The 17,454-nt window shown below is 39.6% G+C and overlaps 2 protein-coding genes and 1 non-coding gene across 3 annotated transcripts; 2 read left to right on the plus strand and 1 right to left on the minus strand.

Annotated features, from left to right (window-relative positions):
* Positions 1–1,230: 1,230 nt before the first annotated feature.
* On the minus strand, positions 1,231–1,859 carry LOC148915869 (uncharacterized). The gene is made up of 2 exons (XM_089055010.1): positions 1,605–1,859; positions 1,231–1,500 (listed from the first exon to the last, which is right to left on the minus strand). The coding sequence occupies exons 1-2, from the start codon at positions 1,857–1,859 to the stop codon at positions 1,231–1,233; spliced, it is 525 nt and encodes a 174-aa protein (XP_088911136.1).
* Positions 1,860–3,051: 1,192 nt separating this feature from the next.
* Positions 3,052–3,153, plus strand: LOC148915870 (small nucleolar RNA R71). The gene has a single exon (XR_016128376.1). It is a non-coding gene; the product is annotated as a small nucleolar RNA R71 (small nucleolar RNA).
* Positions 3,154–16,181: 13,028 nt separating this feature from the next.
* On the plus strand, positions 16,182–16,611 carry LOC148915871 (uncharacterized). Its single transcript, XM_089055011.1, has 2 exons — positions 16,182–16,546; positions 16,599–16,611. Exons 1-2 carry the CDS (start codon positions 16,182–16,184, stop codon positions 16,609–16,611), a joined length of 378 nt encoding a protein of 125 aa, XP_088911137.1.
* Positions 16,612–17,454: the final 843 nt, after the last annotated feature.

Below are 17,454 nucleotides of genomic sequence, written 5' to 3' on the forward strand. Positions count from 1 at the left end.
GGTGCAATTCCCCTCAAACTTAAAGCTCCACCAATTTTCATAGAACAAGGTAGGATGAAGTGTTTAAGTTTATGGTTAAGGATAATGTGGTTCATGAAAGAAAAGACTTATTTAGGCTCAACGGGGCTATCAAGGGATAATGTAATAGGGACAAAAGCTTGTTTGGCCATGGTGGTGATCCTAGGCGCCTTAATCACTTCCTAGATAGAATCATGTGAATTAATACAAGCCTTGAAAGATATTGAAGCAAGTTCTAGTAGATGATGATGCACTCATGAAAAGAATATATAACTCTCAAGAAAAGAATATGCATGAGGCTCAAAAAACTCACAAGGGTTATACAAGTCTTACACTAAAATCCACATATAATTCTCTAAGTCAAAAGCAAATTGCATTAAATTGGCTGTGCATTGAAAAATATGAGAATAATAATGTAAGAAAAAGTTAACTATAGAATCACACTTGAATTTCACATAATGATTACCAATCCTCAAAAGCTACATAACAAGTAGAATTCAAGTGTTATCATTGACTTGTGGAAAGCTTAACTAAAATGAGACTCAAGATAAAAAAAGATCTTTTTGGATTTTTTTGTAGAATTTTTTTATTTATTAAAATTTTGTATGGGTTTTGTGACTTTAAAAACAACAACTTAACTACTGAACTACATAAAAACACAAAAGAAATAAAATAAGACTCAAACAAACCAAGAAAACAAAGAGTTTCAAAATGCAGTTTTTGGCAGTTTCGACCTCTGTTCAGATTTTAGCTCATAACTTTCAAACCACTGGTTCGATTTCAACGTTCCTTATGTGGTTAGATTTAGCACGAAAAAAAAAAAAAGAACACAATGCAGACCAATTTGTCAGAATAGTTGCCAATTAAAATAGTTTTAAGCAAAAAGTAACCTTACGTTTTCATATATTAAAAAATTTGCAAAACGCAAAAAACAAACAATAAAGCAAATCATTCCCCCAAAACTTAAATGAAACATTGTCCTCAATGGAAAAAAAAAAAAAGCATGCCATGAATCAAGCAAAGGGAGAAAAGAATTAAAACAATAAAATATAGAGTAAAGAGTAAAGATTAGAGCTCCCTAGGCATATAATCTCGAGTAGGAAGTGCTACAAATTTAACGCCAAGATCCTCTCATCATCATCATGAATCCAAAACATGGGTTGCCTCCCAAAAAGTGCTTAATTTAAAGTCTTCAGCAAGACTCAGCGATCTTCACATATTTGGGGGATCATCAAGGTACATCACCTCAATAGTTTTGGGTGCAGTCAAAGTATCAATATTCTCTATAGGATTTGTGAGGCTTGCTTCAATAAATGTCTTCTCTATAATTTGATCCACAACTTTGACGTGAAAACAATAATAAGGATCCAAGGGTCGTTTCAAATCTTCAAAGACCTGAAAATTTATAGTAGTATCTTGCACATTCATGGTCAGTAAACCTGTTTTAACATCAATTTTCATCATGCAGTAGTCATGAAGGGTCTACAAAGGATGAGAGGGAGTTCAAGACCCGAAATTTCAGCTTCCTCCATATCCAAAATGATGAAGTCAGCAGGGAGGATAAGTTAATCAACATGGATAAGTACATCTTCAACAATGCCTCTTGGGTACTTCACAGAACGATCGGTGAATTGTAAAGAGATAGCGACATACTTTAGCTCCCCCAACCCAAGTTTTTCATATAAAGAGTAGGGCATTAAGTTCACACTTGCTCCCAAATCAAGCAATGCTTTGTCAAATTTTCTTTTTCCAATGGTGCACGGGATTGTAAAGCTTCCAGGATCCTGAAGCTTGGGTGGCAACTTTCTTTGAAGCATAGCACTCACATTTTTTGATAACATCACTTGTTCATACTCTTCAAACCTCCTTTTTTTTGGGTGCAAATATCCTTTTAAAAATTTGGATAGGAAGGGATTTGTTTGATTTCGTCTAGCAAAGGAATATTAATTTGCACATTAATTCTTAAATTGCTCCATAATGTCTCCCTTATTTTTCTCTTTTCTAGCATGTTTGTCACGTTGAGGGAAAGGAAGAGGATCGTGAGTTGGTGTGTTTAGAGTATGAGGAGCATGTTGCAAATATTCGGTAACTTTGTCAACAGGAGTGGTGTCACTTTCAAATTTCAAAGAGCCTCCAAATTTCATGTCAACCCGTTGCCTTGTTTCTGTCATGCCTTCATCTTCCTCTTTATTATCGATCTCTGGATTTCCAATCTTATTATCAATCACTTTTCCACTTCTCAAAGTGGTAATAGCTTGAACCTGATCATGATTCCTAGGATTAGCTTCTGTTTGGCTTGAAATTGACCTTGTGCTCTCTCCAATCTGTTTAGAGTAGTAGCTATTTGTCCCAATTGAACCTCAAATTTGGATTGACTTTTTTCCAACGCTGATTGACTTTGTTTGAGTGATGCAACCTCTTGTTCATATCTTTCTGATTTCTTCAAGAGTTGAGATAGTATCTCTTTGATAGAAGGATCTTCTTGTTTCAGTGGAGGAGCTTAATAGGGCTATTGATATGACCCTAATGAATTTGTGGGTCCCATTGTATTATGTGAATTGCTTTAAGAGAAGTTTGGGTGTTGTTTCCACCCCAGGTTGTACGTATTGGAGTAAGAATCATTTCAGGACCTTTCATTGAACACATTGACCTCTTGCACATCTTATAGGATAGGATTCGATGGGCAATTTGCAGTATCGTGGGCGATGCTAGCACATAAATTACATGGTTGTGCAATTAACCTTCTGTACTAGTGGGGTGAGAAGTTTTGTGAGAGCTGTAACTTGTGCTTCTAAAGTCGTGCTTGCACTAACTTCATAGATGCCTCATTTCTGTGTCAATGATGTAGGTATAACTCTTGAATCTTTTGTAGGAAAGTCCCAATGCTCAGAGTTCTCACAAATTGTCTCAAATGCGCTGAGAGCTTTATCTGCAGTCTTGTCCATTAAGCTTCCACCAACTGTTGAATCTACCATGCTCTTACTTTGCGGGTTCAACCCTCTATAAAAATAGTGAACTTTTTGCCATATGTCAAATCCATGATGAGGACAGTGAAGAAACAAATCCTTATATCGCTCCCAACATTCATAAAATTGTTCACGCTCTTGTTGATGAAAACTTATAATAGTTGCTATCAAAGCATTGGTTTTACGAGCAGGGAAAAATTTTGAAAGAAATTTCTTAGATAAATCAGTCCAAGAATTTATAGATGCTTCTGGAAGAGAGTCTAACCAGTTTGTCGCTTCAGCTCTTAGAGAAAATGGGAACAATCGGAGTCGAATTGGCTCTTTACTAACACCGTCATAATTGAATGTTGAGCATATGGTGAATAATGTCTTGAGATGATGGTAGAGATTTTTCTTCTCTGTCACGACTCGACTCCTCTAGCACGATATTGTCCGCTTTGGGCCCCCCTCTTTGCCCTCACGGTTTTGTTTCTGGGAGCTCACGAGCAACTTCCCAGTGGGTCACCCATCCTGGGATTGCTCTAGCCTCAACTCGCTTAACTTCGAAGTTCCTAAGAATCCGGCGGTGAGCTCTCAAAAGGCCTCGTGCTAGGAAGAGAAGTGCCCACACATTTAAGCACTTCACCTTTCCCTCCCCGAGCGATGTGGGATTGCTCACCGTTCTTGTTTCCCCAAGACACGGGTCTTACAATCCACCCCGGGGCCCAGCGTCCTCGTTGCACACTTCCGGTCGGGGTTAGGCTCGATACCAAGCCGAGGACCGTCCGAATTTCCGGAACCCGAGAGGCGAACCTGCGGAGACCCGGCATCACACCCATGTCGAATTTGGCGAAAGTCTCGTGCCCTTGATCCTCTATGGTAAACGAGGGCGTAGATTTAAGAGTGAACCGGCATGGGTATGATGCGGGGTCTCCGCAGGTTTGTCTCGGGTTCGGGAAATTCGAGGCAGGTCTGTCGACTTGGTATCGAGCTTAGGTTCAATTTCTTGTGGACCCCGCACCTTGTGTGTGCATCCTTAAGTTGTGGGATCGTGATGGGTTCCGTCACGGGGCGTCATCGTTCTGACGCGGAGGACTGTTGGACATGGATGGATTTAGGATATTGATGAGTACACTGAAGGGTGTCACGTTCCTAGAAGCGTGTCTATCCAAATTGTCATATCTCAATATCCTATGTATAAGGAAAATGGAAGGGCTGAAAGTATTGAATCCGCTGAGACGAGATGAAATCGTCAGAGAAGGGTGATAAATGAGTTACAAGGGAGTGAAGGAGTTGTGAGTCCGACCAAGGAGGGTCGTGACATATTAAAGTGAGAAGTAGTAGTGTTGGGTGGAGTATCATCTCACTCGCGTGGGCTTGAATGTCGCAATTGACAGGAGTGGAACCTCATGGTTCTTTTTCCTTGCTCTCTCACGCAGTGAATTTGAACTCCAAAATTTCTTGGAAGTTCGGCCATTGGGAGTTTGACCGACGACTTGGATTACTTCATGTCTACCCCTCTGGAAAGGGAACCAATAGGGGAAAGAGAAAGAAGAAAGGTATAAAGGCCGTTGAGGCAGAAGTAGAGCTAGAGCTTTACCACAGACAGAGGTTGTTGAGTTCTTAGGGGCAGGAGGGCATGGAGCTGATAAATTCGTTTCTAGAGATCCTCCATTGCCTGAACATGTTGCTAATTCTCGATTGTGTGCAGTGAGCACGAAGTCGAAGATATTAAGAACTCAACCTTTCTTTGAGAAGAGTGAATTCTCGAAGATTGAATCACTGGATTCATGATCTGAAGAACGGCTTTAGTATAATCGAAACCACAAGTGTGGAAAAAGAGTTTGATAGCCGTATTCCTTTCATAGAAGGAGGCTCGTGTGTGGTGGGAACACTACAGTCAAATCCGAGGATGAGACCTAGATGGATTGGGTGAACCTACCGTGGAGATGAAGAGAATGCTTTGGGGTCTCACCTCATGTGAGCACGTTTGAGCAGAAATCTTTCATCTGAATCAGAAATGGATCAGGGTAGAGAAAGGAAGATGATGATTACAATTCGGTAAAAATGATCATTTCTGACATCCCTCTCAAAGAATCGTGTTGGCAATGTTGCTTATCGATTCTAAAGAAAGAAGGAAGATATCAACAAGTCAAAGAGTTTGGATTCTCTTCATGGGAGAGATGGAAGAGAATCAAATCACAAATGGAAGCGTTTAGCTTTCAGAGGAAGATTAAGCATTACAGCAGCTATTAAAGGATATTCCTAGTGGAAGAAAGAGACTTCTCTTCCTCTGCTTGTTTGGATAGAGCTAATGGCTTGGCTGCCAACCTGGTTGTGGAGGGTTAAGCATGGGAACCCGAGTAGTAGATGCGGGCCCAGTACCCACACCCTTTGGAATGACAGGTATGAAATTTCGGGGACGAAATTTTTATAAGGGGGGTAGTATGTAACACCCCGACCCCAAATTTATCCCATGTTTAATTAATTTAAGTGGAATTGTGAAATTACCCGTGGGATAGAGGTATTTTAGTCACTTTCTTACCCGGAAGGAATTTGGGAATTCCGGTTGTACCGTTGCGTAGAGCACGGTGAGATGAGTTCGTAGACACGTAGTGAGCTCGAATCGGAGTTGTAACGAGAGAGATATGGTCAAATGAAGCTCAGTGGCATAATCGTAAATATTTAGAAAATGGATTTTTGGTTAAAAGACGGAATTGCCCCCGTCTCTCTCTCTCTCTCTCTCTCCCGCGTCTCTCTCTCTCCCCAGGCAGCTTCTCTCTCTCTCTCTTGAAACTCCAGCCACCGTCCATGGCGGTGGGCGGACCGATGCCAAAAGGACCGGCCACCGCCGTCAAGACACGCCCTTCCCGGCGTCGGCCGCCGCTCGCCGGAAAATGCGAGGTTTTGGCGGTTTCGCGAAACCGCGGCTTGATCTCCCTCCTCCGGCCACCGTTTCTGGTGATTGAGGTATGGATTCCTACCTATTTTTCATGATCTAGCTGATGGTTGGGTATGGATTGCATCAATTTTGAGTGTAGATCATCCGATTTTCGATTTAGGTTTCGGCCGATTTTGCGATCGCGATTCCGGCCACTTCCGGTCAATTTTTGGGGTATGTTCCAAGAACAAAAGTGACTCCAAATTAGGTGTATTACCTAGGGTAGGAGTCTTGGCTCACGATTTGGAAGTTTTCCGGCGATGCGATATCGCTTTAGACACCCACGCGCTGCCGGCGCGTGTGGCTTCAGCGTGGGCACTGTAGCTGAGGGCATTTTTGTCCCATTGCGATCCTCTCGATGTCACGAGCGCGTAGGTGTGCTCGGATCTCATTTTGGATACCGTTAGAGTTCCGAACGGATATCGCATATCGCGTATTTTCCGGGTTTGCTAAGTTTGGACCGTTGGATGGTCCTGAAATTATAATATGTTGATCTGGGTATTTCCAGGATCATGTAGGATTTGACGGATCGTAAAATGGAGTCCCGGATACTCCAGAAATGCCAACCCTAGGGTTAGGGTTTTAGCGACCGTCCGATTGTGCGATCGTGAGCGATCCGACCGTCCGATCTGGACCAAACTTGCAGGACGTGTGTCCTAGACCTTGTAGAACCTATAGGAACTGTCAGATCGGAATTTGGAGGTTGTGGGCCCCGCCGGCCCGTTTGACCTTAGGTTGACCGTGAGACTTCCGAGATAGTCTTACCTTTCTTTGAGGGTTAGAATGACCTTAGTGATAGGTCTTGAGCGTTGTCGAACTAAATGGACATTGTGGGTTTAGGATACAATTGATGAATATAAATGGGGAAGTTTACGGAATGCTTTATTTGTTGAGGTTTATATAAGATTAGAAATTATACTTTATATATATTAAATTGTGTGGATGTATAAAGGTAAATAAAGCGATCGAATGTTAGCTTACAGTGCTATACGCACTACCCCACGTACCCCCCCATATTGTGATCATGTTGAGGGTGGTGAGAATGTAGCGAGGCCCGGTGTGAGGTCGCCGCGTCTTTGGATTAGCCGGCGTGTTGCGGACCCCATACGTGGTGGTGCGTCCGGCGTATGAGGAGATGTGATTGTGTGATGGTGGTGAGAATGTAGCGGCGGTGGTGAGAATGTAGCGAGCCCGGTGTGAGGTCGCACGCGCGTCTTTGGATTAGCCGGCGTTTGAGAGACCCCATACGTGGCGGGTGCGTCCGACGTATGAGGAGATGTGATTGTGTGGTGGTGGTGAGAATGTAGCCGAGGGTGGTGAGAATGTAGCGAGCGGTGGTGAGAATGTAGCCGAGAGTGAGTCGCACGCGTCTTTGGATTAGCCGTGTTGGCGGACCCCATACGTGGCGGGTGCGTCCGGCGTATGAGGAGATGTGATTGTGTGATGGCTGGTGAGAATGTAGCCGGCGGGGGTGAGAATGTAGCGAGGCGGTGTGGTCGCACGCGTCTTTGGATTAGCCGACGTGTTGGCGGACCCCATCGTGGCGGTGCGTCCGGCGTATGAGGAGATGTGATTGTGTGAGGTGGTGAGAATGTAGCGAGGCCCGGTGTGAGTCGCACGCGTCTTTGGATTAGCCGGCGTGATAGCGGACCCATCGTGGCGAGTCGTCCGGCGTATGAGGAGATGTGATTGTGTGATGGTGGTGAGAATGTAGCGAGGCGGTGGTGAGAATGTAGCGAGCCCGCCCGTGTGAGTCGCACGCGTCTTTGGATTAGCCGGCGTGTTGGCGACCCCATCGTGGCGGGTGCATCCCGATGTATGAGGAGATGTGATTGTGTGATGGTGGTGAGAATGTAGCGAGGCGGTGGTGAGAATGTAGCGAGCCCGGTGTGAGTCGCACGCGTCTTTGGATTAGCCGGCGTGTTGCGGACCCATCGTGGCGGGTGCGTCCGGCGTATGAGGAGATGTGATTGTGTGATGGCTGGTGAGAATGTAGCGGGCCGGGGTGAGAATGTAGCGAGGCCAAGTGTGAGTCGGACGCGTCTTTGGATTAGCCGGCGTGTTGCGGACCCATCGTGGCGGGTGCGTCTCGGCGTATGAGGAGATGTGATTGTGTGAGGCTGGTGAGAATGTAGCGAGGCCCGGTGTGAGTCGCACTCGTCTTTGGATTAGCCGGCGTGTTGATAGACCCCATACGTGGCGGGTGCGTCCCGGCGTATGAGGAGATGTGATTGTGTGAGTGGTGAAAATGTAGCGAGCCCGGTGTGAGGTCGCTCGCGTCTTTGGATTAACGGCGTGTTGGCGGACCCCATACGTGGCGGGTGCGTCCCGGCGTATGAGGAGATGTGATTGTGTGAGGGCTGGTGAGAATGTAGCCAGGCCCGGTGGTGAGGTCGCACGCGCGTCTTTGGATTAGCCGGCGTGTTGGCGGCCCCATACGAGGCCGGGTGCGTCCCGTCGTATGAAGGGTGACATTGTGATTGTGTTTGATGAGTTGTGATGGATAAATCCTAGAATGTATGTATTTGTGTGATAGTAATGGTTTATTTGATATTAGGAGCCAGGATATGTACGAAAGAGCTACGTGTGGCTTGATCCTCGATGAAGTGCGTAGGCGCTGAAGTTACTAGGTGCAGCCACAGATTAGACCCCACTTAGGTGGTCTTATTGGGATTGGTTTGGATCTCGTTGTTGGTCCCAAAACTTGGTTGAATTGAGGCTTGTCCTGGGGACTAAGTGAGTGAAGGTGCGCGTGAGTAGATTTTGAAATTGTTATATGCATGTTTGATGCATTAAATTATTGTAAAAACATTGTGGGCAGTTCTGCTAGAATCATTTGAAGGCCGGAGGCCCTTTATGTAAATTGCATGAGGTTATTTTGTGCGTGCTGCCGGTTGGGTTATAAATGTGTTTTATGCAGGTGGAAATTTTGGGGAAATGTTCAATTTATAGGGGAGACTCTGCCGAAATTTCGACATAAAGTCTCGTGCCCTTGATCCTCTATGGTAAACGAGGACGTAGATTTAAGGAGTGAACCCGGCATGGGTGTGATGCCGGGGTCTCCGCAGGTTAAATCTCGGGTTCCGGGAAATTCGGGACGGGTCCTGTCATTCTCCTTCCCATGATAATTAGGTAGAAGTTGGATAGTTGTTGGGCGAATTTCAAAACGCTGTGTGATTGTTGTCAAGACGATGCATTACGGTGCATTGCACTCTACTGGTGTAGTGTAATCCCTTAAAAGCCTTGGTTGTGGTGGTTGGTTGATGGGTTTGGACCTCCCCAATTGGAGAAAGGAGTTTCCAATTGGTGGTGGGGCAGCTGCGTGAAGGATTTGGAATTCTCCAATTAGAGTGCCTGAAGGATTTGCTTGAAGTAGGCTGGAAGACAAAAGCCCAAATCAATTGGGTTTGGAACTCTCCAATTGAGATAGCGTGCCTGTTTCTGGACGGAAATGCTATAATGAAGGCTTAAAGTGAGGAGGTTATTTGAGGAGGTCAAATCTCACCATCAACAAATATAAAGAAATTATGGAACTTAAATATTTTAAATGTTTTGACGGTCGGATTGGTCTCCTCACTTTAACTCCTCACTTTAACTCCTCATTGTAGAAGCTCCCTGTTTCTGGAAGACCAAAACCCTTTTTGCTTTGGCTGTTGCATCTTTGACTTGTGCTTTCCCTTTTTTTTTTCTTTTTTTTTATCCGCTGGTTTGTCTTTTTGGTTGGCTGGAGACTTCTTTTGTTTTTTTATTTATAACAAAACAGGAAAAAAGATATATATAAAAAAAAAGACACAAAATAAACTCAACTAGACATAAATTAGGAATTCAAATTTTAAATTAATTTAGGAATCCCCTGCAACGGTGCCAAAAACTTGGTCTATCCTTGCAAGTGCACAAGAATGATGTAGTATAGCGTTTGACAAGTCCAAGTATCGTTCCCAAGAGGATTCCAAATTAATCAAATATTCGAATACCTAAATTAAATCTAACTGATACGCAAGTAAATTTGTAGAGATTGTTGTTGTGAAAGTTTATGAAACAAACAAGAAATTAATAAAAATAATTAAGAATAAAAAGTTTTAATTTTAAGGTTGAAAAACCATGATGAAGGTCTAGGGTTTCGGAATCAACCACAAGCAATCCAAGTTAGATTTCAATGCATTCAATAGATTCTTTCGAATCTTTAGATGATAATTCCCGTATCTAAGTCCTTTTCAGGCACTCAGACCATAGTTTTCCTTAAGTGTAAGATTCTTTTCTAGTTCAGACAAAGATCATATACCCCATCCTACAATCTATCTTGGTTAATGCATAAATTTAACAAGTTGGATTCATTAAGTTCTAGAAAATGAGAGAACCAAGCAAACCATTGTTCTTCATCAAGCAATAATGTAATTCACCACACTTAATCACAAGAAGCTAATTGAATTATATTGCGAGTTCTGCCTCAAATTTATCTTCCAATTTACTAGAAGCAAAGTCCTAAGATGATCAGTCAAAGAACTTAAACAAATAGCATAATTAAAATAGTGATTAAACATTCAGTTCAAAGAAACTTAGAATCCATTAAATAACATTAAAATCATAACTATCCATGCTCGGGCTTCATCCTTGCCCTAGAGAATAATTTAGTAACTCATGTTCAAAGAAAACATAATTGAAAAACTAGTAAACATAAAATAAAATTTATGGATTGTGATGATGCTCGAGAAATTGACGATGGCAGTGGCTCTTTGACTCTCCTTCAACTCCAGCAAAAAAGAACCCTAATTTCTGGTCTTCTTTAAATAAGGAACAAATCCTCTTTTGATTTGGTAACTTATGATTTCCTAGTTTAGCTTCAATTGTCTTTGATGAGTTGGCATCCAAAATCCTACTACCTTAGAAAATAATCTTGCATCCTTGTAGACACTTCCCAAATGTAATTGATACAAATTAAACTCTAAGGATTGAACTTCAAAAGGATTATTTTGCAAAACCCGCAGATCACATTCTGCCAGAACTGTCTGTACTAAAATGGCCACAACTCTCTCCACACACATCCGAATCACGAACCGTAAAATACTATAGAAAGCTAACATCCGTATATTTCCAAAGATATAAGGCTCAACAGCTGGTTCTCCATGAGGAAGTACAGTATATTCTGTCAAGTTGACTGTTCTGCACAGTACATTCTGCTCTCATAGGATTGCACATCATATTTCAATCCCAAAATTGCTCATTTTGCTTGCTTTTCCATCTTTACTCTTCAAACCTAGTAAAACACAAAACTAAGTAAAAATGGACTAAACTCACTCAAGAACATAGCAAGAATCTAAAAGAAAGATAATAAAAATGTACGAAATAATGGTTATATCACCATGCAAGCAGTAATTCTGCCCGGCAAGAAAAAAAAAATTCTGACTTTCAATCGGTACATTGGGCGGGCATTGATAACTGCAAAGGGTTTTAATAAAAGTTAGCATTTGTAGATATTTTTTTCCTTCTATTTTTTTGTGTATCACAATAATAATTTGAATTATTGGACCCCTTTTTAAAAAACAAAACAAAATATAAGAATTCGACCTTATTTATATTTTAAATCACTCAAAGCTGCTATGTTGCGCATACATCTGAAATCCCATGATTTTGATAGCAAGAGTTGAATGCCTTTATAAATCTTTATATTTTGAAAAATATATTGACTTTCCGATTAGTTAAAAGAGACAATCCTTGCTAACAGGGCCTAACTCAGTGGAAAAAGACATTGACTTGTAGACTAGGGAGTTCGAACCCTCACGACATCAGTGTGTGTTTGAGAAAACCTCCACCCCCTCCTAACTTTGGCCAAGAGAGAGAGAGAGAGAGGTTCCAATATTTTACTTCATGCATAATCATTCATATAAAATAAAATAAAATAAAAATATAGAAAATTGGGCATTTGTCTTGTGGAATTTTAACATACATCCCAATCACCCAGCTTTTGTTTGTGAAAAAAAAAAGAAAAAAGAAAGAAAAAGAAAATAACTATTGAAATAGAAATAGCAACCTTCCTTGAAATAAAACGAACTAGCTAATAACCTTTCCATGCTAGACTTGATGCTTGGATTCGTGCTTTATGAATTGCAGATGCCTTTCCATTGTTGCAAATTTTCTTGTTATTACTTACTCTGTGTTTAGGGGTGGTGGTGGAATATATATAGACTAATGCTACACTCACCACATTTATCCCACATTTCTATACCACATGATGTGGCATGTCCATATTATATGCCACATCAATTAAATCAATGAAGTGTATTTTAATTAAGACAATTAGAAAAACAAATATTGGAATAAATCATAAAAGAAGAAAATATTAAATAATTTAATTGATGTGGCTGTCCACCTCAGCTGCCTCATAAGATGGTATAAAGATGTGATATACAAATGTGGTAAGAGTAACATTATTCATATATATAAGTATATATATATAAATAAGTGAATGTGCATGAGCGCCCAGGCTGGAAAGTTTAATTCCTCATCCTATTTTATGCTTATATATATTGAATAATATGAAATGTAATACATATTATATGGGTGGCCATTCAAGAGAGCTCGGAAGTCCAAGTCCAAGCCACCGATTCAAGCTCAGGATTTTCGGAGGATTATGTGCACGTGATGGAGGCCTCACAAGGAAAGAAATCAAGGAGGTTTGATAATAATTCCAAAAGTCCCAAAGCAAGGAAGAATCAAGCATGTCAAAATATCTCCATCAATGCAATCTTACGGATTTAGGGAGGCCTCGGAAGGAAAGAAGTTTTAAAAGAGTTGACCTTTGGCCATTCAATGGCCAGCCCATGGGTTGACGAATGCCCTATATAAACCTTGCTCAACAAAGGCAAAAGACACACAACATTAGACAAACAAACCTACTTTTCGTCTCGCACTTTTCTTTTCCTAGACTAAGGATTTTACTTTTCAAGCACCTATTGTAGCAAGTTCTTCCTTTCCTTAGTGTAAGTTTAAATTCTTGCAATTTATATTACCTTGTCATTTAAATTCAAGTTTATTTCAATCACTTTCTTTTCATTGTTATTGAATTTTCATTAAGTTTAAATTCAAGTTTAATTTAGTTTACCGCTCTTATTGTTCTTATTTCGTTCTTGTTTATTTATCGCTTTGATCTATTTTATCGCACTTTAATTCTCATCTTTATGTCATTTATTTTACGCATTTATCTTTAAATTATATTTAAGTTTAAGCACCTTTACTTTACGCACTTGTTCTTCGTTTCATTACGTTTCACCTTCATATAATTTGGTTGCTCACATAAAGCCTTGACCTAGAGGTAGTGAAAGAACCTAGGCCGTGAAGAGGTTCCTTGCTCGGCCGAACAATCGTTTGATTAAAGTCAGATCTCGGACGCAACATACACTCACATTCCATCCAAGACAAATTCGTGATTTGGTGGTGGCACTCCCCAAACTCAAAAAAGAAGAATGACCAAAAGTTCATTCTGTCGGCCGCCTAGGCCGAAAAGAGGGAAACACTAAGTTTGTTTGAAATGTTGAATTAAATATAAAAAAGCTTTTACAAGTATTTAATTACCAAGACCAGGATGCAAGAAAATGTTTTACTATTTGATAATTTTTTATCTAAAGAATAACCGCAATAATATTTCAATAAAATAGATATGAAATAATTTTTTTTTTTGTCGAATAGAAAAAATATACTTTCTAATAAAATCAAAATTACAAAACTATAAATTCATGCTTCTCCAAAACAACCAGTCAAAAAAGTGGCTGGAAAGACAAAAAGGGCATCCAAAACAACAGACCAAGGAGGATCCGCCAAGCGAGGAAACTAGCTTATCCAAGTTAATGCATATGGGATATCACAACAGTAGAAAAGTGGTCAAACTCTTCCCTCCTTCCAAAGTTCACTCGAATTTGATTCACGTAGGAGACGATCTTGAGACAATCCAATTTAATACTCCCCCTCCCTAACGAATAAGAAAAAAAAATTCAGCTTTTTGGTGGGATTCGTAATCCCGCTAGAATTGAGGCTGAAATCCAATTCAAGATGATTTGGGGCACCATACAAAGGAGTAGGATAGTGGATTCAATACAATGTTTTTATCCAGACCACCAAACGTGTTTGTTTAGGATCCGAAATAAACAGAGGAAAGGAAAAATTAAAGATTAAATAAATAGTATCGCCACGCGGCTATACCGTTTAAATATATTATTCCACCAGTATAGCCGGACGGCTATACTCCTTTTCCTTTTTAATAATTCGTATAGCCAGACGGCTATACTCCTTTTTCTTAAAATAAATCGTATAGCCGACCGGCTATACCTTTTTAAAAAATTTAATTTTTTGAAATAAATATTACAGCCACGCAGTTATACTCTTTTTTTAATTTTACGGTTTAAATATATTATTTATCCTCTTCTGATTTTTTTTTTTCATTTTTCAAAGTTATTATACGTACAAAGAATTAGCATTTTCCCAATTTATACTCATATTATACATGTAAATATGTATTTTTCAATAATAATTCTGTTTTCCGTATATTGCTTAAGCACTCGGTAAAATACATATATATATATTTATAAAAAAAGCAAACGTACAATACAGGTATTGTACACATATGTACATATTTTTCATGTTTAATACACGTATTACTTTCCATAACATAAGCAAAATTCAAGTATTATACTCGTTAAATAACATATTTAAAATATTTAAATCATATAGCCGTGCGGCGGTACTACTTTTTTTAATTTAATTTTAATAATTAGTATATCTGCGCGGTAATACTGGTTTTTCATTTATTATTTTTTAAATAATTAGTATAGCCGCTCGGCTACACTCCTTTTTATTTCTTAAAAACAAGTATAGCCGCATGGCTATATTGTTTAAATATATTATTCCATCGGTATTACCGGGCGGCTATACTCCTTTTTTCTTTCAATAATTAGCATAGCCGGGCGGCTATACTCGTTTTTATTTTAATTTTTAAATATAAATAGTACGGCCGCACGGCTATACTCTTTTGTCTGAAAACGAATTGTATAGCCGTGCGGCTATACCGGTTTATATTTTTAATTTGTTTTAAATCACTTGTACAGCCGCACGGCTATACATCTTGTTATTATTTATTTCTTAAATAGGTAGTATAGCCGGATGGCTATACTGTTTAAATATATTATTTATCCCCTTTTATTTTTTTTCCTTTTTCATAGTCATTACATGTATAAAAAATTTGCATTTTCCCGATTTATACTCGTATTATACATGTAAGTATGTATTTTTCAATAATACATGTGTTTTTTGGACATTGCTTAAGGACTTGGTAAAATACAATATATTTTTTTTAAAAAAAAGAAAATGTATAATACACATATTGTACGCGTACGTACATATTTTTCTTGTTTAATACACGTATCACTTTCCATAACACACACATTTCAAGTATTATACTCGTTAAATATTGTATGAGAAATTTCTCGTACCCACCCTCTCAGTTTTTACCATCATCGACGACAACCATTGCCATTTCTGCAAGATTTTTTGAAAAGCAGTCATGTTGCTTCTTCACAAAGTTGATGAAGAATTAACCCATAAATGGGTCATCAGTGACTCTTCCTGTTAACTTGTTCTTATATGAGGGATATTGACGTTAAAATGTGAAGATATTATTATTAGTTGTTTATTTTTGAGTTGTTTGAATATTCCCTAGTTGCAGAGGTTTATCTTTGGCTGTTTCTCTAGCCAGTATCCCATGAGATTAGGACTTGTTATTCATGGGATAATGCTTCAGCTTTTTCCGTTGGTTTCAGTTCATGTAAAGGCTATATAGCCTAGTTCTTTTATATTGAATAAATACTGTGAGAAAACTTATTCTTCTCAATCATATTCTCAAACAAGACTTAGTTTAATACCAACAATTTGTATCAGAGCCCCAACTGGGGTAGAGAGAGCATAAGGAAGCTTGCAGCAGCAACAAGAATTTTGGCAGGAGAAGGAAGTAGCTTCATGCAACTAGCAATTCCACGCTTCGATATGGTCATTATGACCACTGGAGCATGTTGATGGAAAACTTCTTGAGGTCCAAGGAATATTGGGGCCTAGTGGAGAATGGAATCGTGCAGTATGCAGAGGGTGAAGAGTTGACAGAAGCTTAATTAAAAGCCCTAGAGGATTAGAAGCTCAAAGATTTGAAGACCAAGAACTATCTCTTTTAGGCCATTGATAGAGCTATATTGAAGACCATCTTGAAGAAAGATACATCGAAGGATATATGAGATTCAATGAAGAAGAAATATCAAGGCACGACAAAAGTCAAGTATGCTCAACTTCAAGCTCTTCGCAAAGAGTTTGAGATGCTCAATATGAAGGTTGGAGAGTTAGTTGACAAGTATTTTGGAAGGACTCTAATCGTGGCTAACAAGAGGAGGATCAATGGAGAGAAGTTGGAAGATGTAGCTATTATTGAAAAGATTCTGAGATCAATGACATCAAAATTTGACTATGTGGTGTGTTCGATTGAAACATCAAAAGATCTTGATTATCTCTCTATTGATGAGCTACGAAGCAGTCTTCTGGTACAAGAACAACGGATGAATGGCCATGCAATTGAAGAACAAGCATTGAAGGTGGCCATGCAAAAGATCTTGTATTCATATGATTTTGGATTTAATAAAATTTGCTTTTTGAATTCTGTACAGGATTGAATTTTGATTTGTTTTTCTTTGAATTTGGATGGTTCAGTCCAACTATGGCGGTTGGGTTCTTTTATGTGTGTGCATTGATGGAGAGAGAGGGAAAAAGACGCATAGAGAGAAAGGACGAGGGAGAGAAAGAGATGACTGGGTTCTGTGTTTGCAGCATAGGAGAGAGAGGGAAAGAGAAAGGAAGAGAGAGAAAAAGAGTTGGGATGAAGAGGAATGGTGTGGGGTTGAGGGAGAAGTTGAGGGACGGGTGGGTGGGTTTGTTTTAAATTTGTTTTAAATTTTATATTATTTTATTATTTTATATATTTGATTTTATGGTTTTTAAATCATTTGAGAAATCAAGATTTTTTTATTAGTTTTTTAGCCCACGTGGTGTCCACATAAAAATAAAAATCTGACATATATTTGACACGTAAGCATTTAACGGAAGAACTGACAGATTCACTAATGGAGGGTGTTTTTTGAAAGGTTCCGTGAAGTTTGTGTACTCATAAAATTGGTCAATAAATATTGGGTATGAGTTTGTAATGTCCCCCACAATTGGGAGGGTTTACTGTAGTTCATCCAAATTGCGCTAGAATATAAGGCTTTATCTTTCTTTCTTTTTTCTTTCTTTTTTACCCTAGTTCAAAATGACTTCAATTTGGCCAGAGACTTTAAAAAAAAAAAAAAAAAAAAAAAAAGTGTGTCTTTGTGTGCAACAACATAACAACACAGAAAACAAAAAGGAGTTTTGTTGTGGCATTTCCTCAAGTCAATTGTGGGCACTTCCATGGCAAAGTTGAGGGGCAAATTCCACCACCTCCAAAGCTCTTTTCGACGAGAGGAGGTACATCTGCACCTTCTTGCG

Source organism: Prunus mume, linkage group LG6, assembly GCF_029339155.1.
Source record: "Prunus mume cultivar Tortuosa linkage group LG6, ASM2933915v1, whole genome shotgun sequence".
Taxonomy (NCBI): domain Eukaryota; kingdom Viridiplantae; phylum Streptophyta; class Magnoliopsida; order Rosales; family Rosaceae; genus Prunus; species Prunus mume.